Raw genomic sequence first — 12,665 nt, 5'->3', positions numbered from 1 at the left:
TCATAAAACGCTTCAATTTCCCCAATTAAATAATAACATTAAAGATAGTAAAACATTAATTTACTTATTCTATAGGTAGGCTATAAGTTACCTACTAATAGGTTTAATGGAATAATAATATAAATCTAATTAAATAAATACTTATAATTTTATTAGGTATTTGTATATTTAATACTTTTCAGAACTTATTTATAAAAACATTAAATTGTATCTCAAATATAATGTACCGTAATTTGGGGTGAATAGGAACGATTTTAACGGTTTTTTATAGATTATGAACTCAATTTTTATGGTATCAATTTCACGAAAACTGTTTCATAAAGATCACATACATAGAAATATATAATATACCACAAATAAAGTTCATAAGGTTCGCGTAATAACGATTGTCATAAACTGGGGAGGAGCCAGTGTTTCCCAACTTTTAATAAACCATGAACGTATATTTAAAAGAGAATATTATTTGATTTCTGAATACAATATAGTAAATAAAAATTTACTGTTTACCGATTTAAGCATTTGATCATCGGACAAAGAATTGCCGACTTTTTAAAATTTCTTAGAATGGGGCATTTGCCATAGTCTGTCCCTCCCTCCAAATGACGCCCATGAGTAACACCAGTCTTATAAAAGATAATTTACTATTAACTTTATTTAGGTAATTAAAACTCGATTCTAACTTTGGATTTTATAATAATTACAAATACTATGTATATTGTGTACTGAATTGGGGAAAATGAATAGCGAGTGTAGCAATCGGCTTTTTAATAAACTGTTGAAGACACTTGTTTTCAGTTCAGCACTTTAAAGAAAGACGGCAAAATTATATGATATTGTGTGGCATAATCCTAAATACAGCACTGGCATGATGATAGAATTAACCGAAGAACATACATTTCGTGCTGGTTAATAATAATTTATTCGACGATATTTAACTATATATTTAATTATTGTTTTTGTTTAGGCAAAGAGCTTATTAGGCGGTCTTTGACGATATTGAGAAATTTTAATGAAGGCTGGTGTTGTGGTTAAATAAACTAGATAACATTTATTTCATGTAACTTATAATAATAATTATTGGTCTGAACGACACAATAAACATAAGATATAACAACTATAAAAAATATGTAATAATAATATTACTATAAAACCATATAACTGAATGTAAGTATAATAATGTTCTGACCTGACGGCTCAGATGAGATAAATAGAATGATTCTGGCCTGATGGCTCAGATAATATAAAACAAGTATAAATAATATGATATAAAAAATAATGTAAATAAATATGAATAAAATTTTACTGATGCCGCAAAAGATAACTGCATGCGATACCAGGGGTGACAAAAATCATTCTTGTTCACGACTTTGATCCACTTGTCAGACACTAATCAAGCTACTGATTTGTTGTTATCAATTACATACCAAGGATCTTGTGTCGCGAACGGACTTAGGCCGGCCGCACACCAAAAGAGCAAAACTGCTTTAGTCATCGTTAGTCATTTTTGTCTAAAAACAACTAAAAACAGTTTGTTTTGGTCGGTCGTACACCAAAAAAGCAAAACTGTGTAAGTCATCGTTAGTCGTAAAATTGTAGTATAGTATTTCAGTCACCAACATGTCTTCCGACGAAGAAGAAGTTATTGTTCCTATTTTGTGGTCTTTGTTGTTAAATATCGAAGAGGATGAAAAACAAAAAAGAATGTGGGTTCATCCTTTAAATAAAAAACGTACAACAAATAATTTAATCAAATGTTTTTTACGTGAATTACGTAATGATGATTTAAAATTTAAAAATTTATATAGGTATACAAAATGTATAATGTATAAAAAGATTTGAAAATATATATATTAATATATAATATAATATATAAAATATATATATAATATATAAAAACAGTGATCATATATTATTATTAATTATGAATTATAATTAATTATATTAATGAACGATCGTTCTGCAACGTCAGTGGTATCCAACTAGTTAACCATCTGATACCGGTCAAACTGGCGGTTTGACTAATAAAAATTGTTTTGTTTTGACTGACGGAATAGAGCATGTTCTATTTCGATAAAACACGATTAGTCATGACTAGAATTGACTGAAGAGTAAAAATGTCTTGTTTTGACTATGACTTATCAGTGTGCGGGTTTCACTGAATTACATGTGTTCTATTTTTAATTAGTCATAATAAAGCTGCCTCAGTCTGCTTTAAGCAGTTTTGCTCTTTTGGTGTGCGGCCGGCCTTATGTACTAGAGATTGAAAATTTAGTTAATTTCTGTGGATAATACAGCAGTACACAGTTCGGTAGTAGTTCACACTATTTTTGGGCAATTAAGAATTTGCTATCTAATTGCAAACAGCTGTTTAAATTTACCGGATTTCGAACAACGAACCACAGAGGATTTTTAAAGTAGTTCGCGAATTATTTCATTTCTACAACGCTACTAATTTTTTTCGAACTGTAAACTGTTAAGTTACAGGTACTGAAACAGTTTAGAATAGTTCATCAAAGTGAATAGTTCAAATGAACTATTCGTTCACGAATTTAACATATTTACTATGTACATTTATTTATAATTTATGGTGGCTGGGGTTGTTATTTGATTAAGCCATAACACTTTTATTTAATAATTATTATATATCAATTTCCAAGGGTCGTATCAACCAAACATTGTACCTGGAGTGAAACTTCAAAACGTGCTTTAAGATGAAAAATATTATAATTATTAGATATTATTTTTAACAATCGCTGTAACTAAACATAAAATGCGAATTTTTAATTTTTGCGTCATAGACGTACCTAGGCACCTTTCGCATGCCCCCTCCCCTCTCATTTGCTAAGTCCTGCTAGCACCCACCTACTAATTTATGGCACCAATATTTACTAGGTGACATTAATGTTCTCTTTATGTTCAACATACTCTGTTCGGGGCAGGGACGGCGCGAGGGGGTGGGCAATGGGGCAGTTGTCTAGAGCCACGCGCCTTAAATTATAATTAAGGCCCCGCGGTTCTGATTTAACTGAACTTAAAATATTTTATTAATATAAATTATAAGAGCCAAAATTTATTTTGCCTAGGGCCTCGCAAACTCTATCACCATCACTTGTTTGGGGTACTTTTAAAATATACTTTTCAAATTAATATGGAAAAGTTACCTCCTATTCAAGGGCGTATTTGAGAAGGTGAGCGAAGGGGGTATTTGCTCCCCCCGTGACTCGTATTTTTGTTGAGTATAATACAGTGGAACCTCTATTAATGGACACCTCTTAATAGTGGACTTTTCCCAATAATTGATACTTCTAAATTCTCCGGCAAAAATGTATACATATAATAGGAGTTATAGTATCTTAATAGTGGACACTTATAATAGTGGAGGTGGACAGAATAAACTGGTACCAAATTAAAAATTACCTTTCATAAATGAACACAATACATGTACATATCGAAAAATAAAAATACAATATTTATATTTTTATATATATATCTGTTATACATTCGTCTATATTTTATCTTATTTCTTTTCGAAAAATGATTAATGGTTCGGTTATGTGTTCATTCATTAGTTGTGTGTAGTACATTGTGTGTATTTTTCGTTCGATACTGCAGAATATGTAACGGAACATGACAATGTTGCAAATTTGATCATATTCTTAGAACTTGTAGCGAGTAATGTTGAAATTGAGGACTATATTTCTATAGATAATAATATCCTTACAGAAAACAATACATTAATAATATCAGATACAGTCAATTGTAATTTAGAAAATTTGAGTGAAAAAGAAACTGAAGAAGTTGAAGAAGTTTGGAAAACAATAAATAATTTAAAAACATATTTTAAAAATAAAAAAAATGAGATCGCATTATCAATGGTAGCCAATTTATAAATTCATTGTGAAGAGCAGAAAAAGTTTACACAAAAAAAGATTACAGATTTTTTTTAACCGTACATAATCATTGACCACTTTTATAAGCATTTTTATACTCATTTTTAAATACATACATATTATAATATATATACAATAAATAATAAATTAATATTCCAATGTATATGTTCATGTACAATGTTTAACCAATTCTCTATAGTTTCTCCCTATAGTGGACATTTTTTAATTCCCCTTAGCTGTCCACTATATAAAGGTTTCACTGTACATTGATTTGCTTATAAAATGTAATGTATAAATAATTAAGAATATAAATTACCTACTAGTCTATCATTATAATATGTTATTATTATAACAGAAACATGAGCTGTAGATTATAAACTAGAGATAACTCATAAGTTCATTTGAACTATTCACTTGAATGAACTGTGAACTAATGAACTATAAATTATTTTTAAGTTTGTATTGAAGAAAAATTAGTTTCCCCTCCCCCCCACAATAGATTCAACAAAAATACGCCCTTGCTCCTATTTAGGGTTCTTTCTACCAAAAATAATGTTTGATAAGTAAGAGTTGTGTGAATGTGCGATTAAATATTTTCAATTTGGTTACGAGAGTTCCCATGTGCTATTTTAATTTGATGAACAAAACAAATTTAGTCGTACGGGCAAAATGTAAATTACTGAAACAACCCGTTCGTTATGGTGAATATTATAATATTATAATATAATATGTTTTTTTGTGACATCGTAACCAAATTGATTAAAAGTTAATGAGCGGGATCAAAAGAACTAGTTAACCTAAGCTAAGAAATAAAAGAGAGTTATTTCGATCAGGCATACTGGACGAGGAAAATTGATTTAATTAAACGATCAACGGTTCACTGATGAACGTGTTCCTGTGGTGAGAGGTGATGGTTCGCTGAGCGATAAAACTACAAAATAAAAATGCATGCTCTCACTGTTGGTGACACTGTCCGTACGCCAAACACGATAACGCGGTTCTAACTTCATCGTGGTTCCGTGTCCTAGTACTCCTAGTCTGTTAACCATTTTCGTCCCTTATGGTTTTGGAGTTTACTTAAATTCGTCAAAATGAAGTAAGTTTTATCCACTTTAATCTTGATTGCACTTCTGTTTACCAACTATTCGTATTGCTCAATGCTTATGGTTTAGCTATGCCTCACGTATTAACCGCGATTTCTGAACGTCCGACTGCTGTGGACGTACGGATATCGCTTTCGAATTCGCGCAAATCGGATGGTTAATGCATTTTTTTTTTTTGTTCTTTTTCATCTAAAGGATCGGATTGTGCGCCTACAGCGGGTACAAAATCTACCCAGGACATGGCAAGACTTTGATCAAAGCCGACGGAAAGGTAAACATTTGAATTTCGGCGTCCGATTAATGTCCATTGGAATGATAATTGTATGTTATTTTTTCCTTTTATTCCTGTAGACTTACACGTTCCTCAACTCAAAATGCGAACGCGCTCACTTGATGAAGAGGAACCCCCGTAAAGTAACATGGACGATATTGTACAGGTAATTAGAACGTCAACATTTTTGAGTATAATTGCATTTGTTTCGCATACAATAAAGTCGTCTTGTTTAGACGCAAACACCGAAAAGGTCAAGAAGAAGAAACAACCAAAAAGAAGACCAGGAGAACTCAAAAATTCCAGCGTGCTATCGTTGGTGCTTCTCTCACTGACATTTTAGCCAAGAGGAACATGAAACCTGAGATGAGGAAGGCTCAAAGAGATATTGCCATTAAGTAAGATGATTCAGTTAAAAATAATAATTCTTTCCAAGTCTATTTTAGTTTCTTCAATTAAACTTCAACAATTTAACTGTTTAATATTTAACCCCTTGTTTATCGTGTTTTGATTTAATTTTAAATCTGAACGTACTGGCGAGGGTACATGAAAATTCATCTTTTAAACACTCATATATCGATTTAAAATGATATAATGATAGTACCTGTCGAGATGTACATTATGTGTTACTTTTTAAATGTAAATTTTATCAGTAATTTAGAAAAATAGAAACAAACAATTTGTATTTATCCTTAATGAGTATTTACTATTATTGGACAAAAGTACTTTTTTATTTAGCAGAATTTAGTATTGTTTTTAAAAAATATTGTGAAAAAAACTACATTTTTTCCATTACATGGTTTAATTTACTATCCTAGTCTGTAAATGAACACAATTTATGTAGATTATAATATTGGGGATAAATTATAATGTCAACTAACAGATAAATGCATATATATATTAATAGTATTCTTTGTATATATGAATTGAAGTTTTAAATTTAATATATAACAATAAGTGTATTATTTCTGTGATTATTTGTTTTTAATTCGAGTATTTGCTATCTTGAATCTAAAAATGATGAGAAACCATTGATGAGAAATGTACACTATTGTTGAGAAGATAATTTTGATAAATTTATTACACTTTTTAGCATATTAAATGTTATAAATGATGTCATAAAGTATTTGCTACTACTGAATGTTGTATTGATTAAATAAAACTTACTGAGAAATAATAAATATACTTTAATTCTTGATGTGTATATCATAATGATTATTTTTTTGTTTCGAGTATTTGCTATCTTGAATCTAAAAATGATGAGAAATCATTGATGAGAGATGTACACTGTAATGAATAATTCAATCTAATTTAAAACATTATTTTTAACAAATTACATTTTTTCAATGATTGTATTCTATGTATTTGCTACTGTTGATTCTGCTGATAACAAAATTAACACTGAGAATATATTACTCTATCCTTTAATAATTTAATGCCATTTTTGAACATTTCTTACATTTTTTATATTCAAGAATAATATAATTAAAATTTTTTTTATTTCTATGATGTTATTTAAAGTATTTGCTACTACTGAATTTCTTAATGATTTAATACAATTAACTGAGAAATAAAAAATCAATATACATTTATATTTATACATTTTAATTCTTGTAGAGTTCTTATGATTATTGTTTTTTGATTTCGAGTATTTGCTATCTTGAATCTACAAAATGATGAGAAACCATAGATGAAGGATTCTTAGTTTAATTATTTTATTAATAGTAAATGTTTTCTGAATGCTTAAGTTATTAGCCTGCAACATATTTAAAAAGTTGGTTAGAAATTATTTTTTGATGTAATTTGTGTTTAATTTAACCCATCATCACTTGCATAGGGTAAATAATGACACCATCTTATTTTTATAATTTTATAAGTGTTATGTTATCGTGAAAATTTATATATTTTTAAATTTCTATAGCCTTGAATAATATGTTAATTAATATAATGTGACTGATTTTTTATTATCTTGGTATTTTGTTCGTATGTTTGACTTTCATAAAGTGATATCCTTATCAGTGTTTTGAAATAATTTACACCTTGTAAGTAATTCATTTTCAGTTTTTTCTTGTTTTTAAATTATTGGATAAAGAAATAATGCAAGAAAACTTAGAAACTTTTGCTACTATTCCAGTTTGTATACAAGTCAAAACAATGATTGAAAAGTATTTTGGTACACAAGAAACCATTCATAATTTAAAAACAAAGAGTAATTATTTATACTGCTAAAGAACTTGTGATTGCAAAACAAAGCTTGCATCACATGTGTTAATTTGTATTTACAATATTTTTAGTAATTTTTTTTATAACCTAATAATTAATATAAATTAACTATTACGAGTACAATACATTTTTTTTTCTTTTTGATTGGTCTAAATAAAACTTAAAAACATGATTTACATTTAGGTTGATTTCAATTTATTTACTCATATATAAAACAAAATTTGTTAAATAAATATCCTATACAAGTAAAGGAGACAACGGAAACTGTACAAGTGACAATGGGTTAAATCCTTGTATATATCCTTATAATTATTAATTCGAGTATTTGCTATAGTGAATCTTTAAAATTATGAAAAACCATTGATGAAGGATTTTTGTTTAAATTAATAATTTATACAGATCATAAACTATTTTGTTTCGTTTACTAAATTAATATTATTTTATAAAGATAGGTATTCATGTCTATAATTGTACCATTTAATAACATTAAGTTTTTCCCTTTGTTTATCGTGTTTAGATTTGATGTAAATTTAAACGTACTGGCAAGGGTATATTAAACATATCTTTTAAACACTTTTATATCCATAATGATATATTGAAAGTACCTGTCGAGATAAATATTATTTTATAAAGTTGACTATGTCTATAATTCTAACATTTAATAACACTAAGTTTTTCTATTTGTTTATCGTGTTTGGATTTGATGTAAATTTAAACATACTGGCAAGGTTATATTAAACATATCTTTTAAACACTTTATCGATTTATAATGATATAATGAAAGTACCTGTCATAGTAAACATTTTATAAAATAAAATTTTGATTAGTTATTCTTCAGTTTAATTAACTTGCATTAACTTATTTAAAGGGTAAGAAAAATAACTATAAATAATAGCTGTTGTTCTGTATTGATTGTAATAGCAAAATAAATGGAGATATTTGAATTTGTATCTTGTTGCATGTTATTATTTTGCACAATTTTTATTGTTTTTAAAATATTATATAGAAAATTATACTAATTTATAGAACTCAAAATTAATTTCTACTTATGGATTTATCTTTTCCATTTGTGTTTTGATTCCTGGCTAAGTTTTAAGCAGTGTCCAGACCAAGAAACATTAATTTTTTAATAATTAAATTAAAAATTTATCTGTCTAAACCAGATTTGTAAACATTTAATTTTTATGAACATAACTGTTATAACAGTTACGTAGTTATTTAGCACTCCCGCAATAATGACTGATATCATGACTGCTATAGTAGTAAATGTCCGTTAAGGTGTTAAAATATTTAAAGTAATTATTGAATGAATAAGTTGTTATAAAATCAACTCTCATCAGTTCATATCAAAACTAATTAAAAAACAATAAATAATAATATAATTTCAACAAAAGTATACAAAAATGTTTTGTTAGTTATATCATAACTGGTATGGAAGTGCTGATTGAATTAAGAATAAAAGAAACTAAATTGAATCATTTAGTCTGAATATTCATGTATTATCAAGTTTTTTCTATCAGTTAAAATAATTATTCTAAGTGTTACAATATTTCATGATACAATTTATTAATAAATATAGTTTTTAGATTTAGCTTAGTTTTTTCTTAGCAACACTGTTAACATTTTTACTTCTTAGGGCGGCAAAGGACCAAAAGAAGGCTGCTAAAGCAGCTAAGAAGCCACCTCCACCACCTCCAACTAAAACAAAAGTAAACATTTATTTTTAATTTTTATTATTTATGACACAAAATTAATATTCAATTGTAATTATTATAGAAACAGCCCAAGAAAGTGCAAACCAAATCTGTACAACAAAAGGCCGCTCCTCGTGTTGGTGGAAAACGATAGTTATTGTATTTCTACCTATAATAAAAAATCAATTTAAAAAAAAAAGGAATAATTATATTTTTTTTTCTTGACTTCCATTTAATTTCTTAACTAATCTGTCTGTTGTCATTAAAAATAGTCTTTTCACATAACATTTAGAGTTGTTTTGATAATTTTATCTTCCATAAATGTAGAATTTTAAAATGTTCTATAATACTTTTTAAGATTCTAAAAACTTTGTATTGTATTATATTAAAAAATAATAATATAATGTGGAGGCGGGTGTGCAATGCACACCCGGTAGAGTTTCGGTATTATTGCCAATTTGAAAAATTACACACTAAGTTATCTCATTAGGAATAAATCCCAAAAATCACTGTTTTCCCTAATAACCACAAAAATTCTATTAGGATAAAATAAAACAGAAGAGAGTTTTTTTTAATTCAGTCATCCTACTCAGAGATGAAGTAAATTATAGGTAGACGTTGTAAACTAAATTCTTAAGGTTAATTAGATGAACAAAAATGTATAATTGGGAGTAAATGGAAACATAATTAAAGATAATAAATATTACAAAGTATTATAGAACATTGTATCTCCATATTACATGTGCTACATTCAGTGAGTATATGCTTGATGGTAAGAGGGACCCCAGAGCATATACAAATAGGGAGGGGTCCTCTTCATTAAATGCGCATATGTGTGCTGTGAATTTTCACTGAGCGACAAAAAATGTTTTTTTCATAATAGTCAATGTAATACCGTAGTACGATTAAGTTTATACGTTTGTTTCGCATTATTTCACCTAATCTTCCAATATTGTCGACAGAGTATAATCACTGGCTGACATTTGTGTCGCCTAGTTAACTTATTAAAAGTGCTGTACGTGTATGTCCGATTCTGTTAATAACTGACCCATATTTTCTTGGGGTAATGATGGGGAAGGTCCAGGATAGTATTGATCTTTTAATTAAGCTTCGTGGTCATTTTGTTTCCCATTTGTGAAGTGTATTTCTTACGATGACATTTTTTATGTTGCTGTAAGAAGAGAGAATATTAAATAGATGTATGAGCCTTTTTGGCGGCCTTGTCTCACACGTTCATTACCATCGATATTACAATGACAGGGAATCTAACAAGAGTATAATATATTTTTGCCTAATTACTGTGCTCTATAGTGAGCATTATGAATTTTCCTAGCAATATCGGTAGGGTTGTGAACATTTTGCAGGCTAACAAAAGTATAGATGATGAATCACTATAAATCGTGATATTGTTATAGTTCATTTCTGAAATAATGTATTTGATGGCTTTAAAAATAGCAAGAGCTTCAGCGTATATATGGAGAATTTGTCCGAAAGTCTCCATTGGATCTAGTTGTCATAACGAATGATGACCAATTCGACCTTCCGAAAGAGATGCTTCCATGTATAAGTATCTATAAATTTGAGGAAGGGAGAGTTTTTTCCTGAAGAGATTTTTAAATGTGTTATGGCATGTTGACTTAGAAAATTTGTGCAGGTCCAGATTGATAATTATTGTGAATGACCAGTGTGAACATAAAGGGGTTTTGGCAGGAATTATATTTTCGAAACCATATTTTGTGTATGTTTTATTCATTGTGTATTATGGGTGATATGTGTTATCTTGTAGGAGTCTTGACATTCTGTCTGCTGTTTTGGACGTTTGTTCTTCCCATCGTGCTGCTAGATATGGAATGCCTGCTATTGCTTAGATGCTTGGAATGGGGCTGATGCGGAAGACGTCGATGGATAGATGAATTCCCGTATTGTGTGTAGTCAGGACCGTGGAGAAAGAAACCCGGGTCTGGGAAGTATATCATAATATTTTCTGCAGTGTTCATTAAATTCTTATCATAAATTATTTTTAATTTTTAACAATTTTTAGTCCCTAATTTCCGAGCCCGGGGGAGATCATGCCTTTTCGTCATGCCTGTACATAGTCTCCAGTATTTTGAAACGAGAAACTTGGCGGTGGAGAATAATGAAATTCTATAATTCAGTTTGGAAAGGATAAAGGCTTTATGTATTTTCAAGAGAGTGGAAAACTGGGCGCTCCAAGTAGTATGTGCCAGTATTTTTTACATATTAAGTCTAGGATTAGTGTACATTTTTAGGTTTTGGATATGTGGGATCCATGAGGCTTTGTTGTCGAAGGTAATACCTAAAACTTTGACTCTGGGTTGGTCCTATATTTATGCAGTTTCCGAGGCTAATGGAGATTTTTTGTGTATTTCTCTTGTGATTGAAGATTAAGAGGTTAGTTTTTGATGAGGAAAAGCGTAACCCGGATAATTTATACCAAGATATGAGCTTGTTTTTGAGATTTTATAAAATGTTGAATGGAGATAAAGTTTGTGCTGCGGTAGAAAATAGAGAAGTCAACATATAGCATTGCTATGTAGACATAGGCGCAAATATGGGAGGGCTTGGGGGTATTAGCACCCTCTATTTTACAATTAGCAAATAAAAGCAAATTACAAATAATGTTCATGTTTATGTATCAAAAACTTATTTTTGTCATCAGACATTTGACTATTAGAATATAAAACTGTAATGAAATATAAATGCAAACAATGTTACTCGACTAACGTCAATTCACATTTTGTCAAGTTCACCGAAACCTTAATTTAAATTAATTTTAAAACCGAAACCTTTATTTGTATTTATTTAAAAATCGGCTCATTAAATTCTTATAGTTTTAATATAAATTAAATACCCAATAAATACAGAGCTTAAGCACACTCAGTTTTTCTATTGAAATTGCGCCTATGTATATAGAGAATGTTATTTCTTTGGAGATGTCATTGATTACGATTAGAAAAAGGATGACTGAGATGGTGGACCCTTGTGGTATTCCATTTTCTTGTCAAAAAGTGTCGGAGAAGGTATTAGATGTTTTAATTTGGTAGGTTTGTGGCTAACAAAATTTTTTGGTTGCTTTCATAATGCATTAAATTTATATTGTAAAAATAAAGGAACAACATTTTCAGTAATGATACATTTCTTTTAATACATAAATAATATGTAACAATTACATATATAATTATTATAATATAAACATGTTAAATTAAATATAACATTTATATAAATTAATTTTTAATGAAAATTACATTAATATGGACGGCTCAGAAGAATATAAAAATAATTTACTATGAATGTTAAAAAAATCAAAAAAGTTAAAAGTTAATGATTACCATAATTAAATGAATCTGAACAGTTTAATTTTCAGTTAAAATTACTATAAAAATCAGCTAGTTTATTATAGTCTTGTATAAATTTAGAGATTTAATCAATATAACATAACAGTTTTTGTTATACGATAATGTAA

General features: G+C 28.7%; 1 protein-coding gene across 1 annotated transcript; it reads left to right on the top strand.

Moving 5' to 3' along the window:
* Nucleotides 1-4,875: 4,875 nt before the first annotated feature.
* On the top strand, nucleotides 4,876-9,387 carry LOC112693786 (60S ribosomal protein L24). Its single transcript, XM_025568993.1, has 6 exons — nucleotides 4,876-4,986; nucleotides 5,189-5,264; nucleotides 5,345-5,430; nucleotides 5,501-5,662; nucleotides 9,124-9,196; nucleotides 9,264-9,387. Exons 1-6 carry the CDS (start codon nucleotides 4,982-4,984, stop codon nucleotides 9,333-9,335), a joined length of 474 nt encoding a protein of 157 aa, XP_025424778.1. The 5' UTR covers nucleotides 4,876-4,981; the 3' UTR covers nucleotides 9,336-9,387.
* Nucleotides 9,388-12,665: the final 3,278 nt, after the last annotated feature.

This window comes from Sipha flava, unplaced genomic scaffold (assembly GCF_003268045.1).
Source record: "Sipha flava isolate LNK unplaced genomic scaffold, YSA_version1 99_pilon_pilon, whole genome shotgun sequence".
NCBI lineage: Eukaryota > Metazoa > Arthropoda > Insecta > Hemiptera > Aphididae > Sipha > Sipha flava.
Note: the sequence above shows the minus strand (reverse complement) of the source record. Positions and strands in the feature narration are given on the sequence as shown.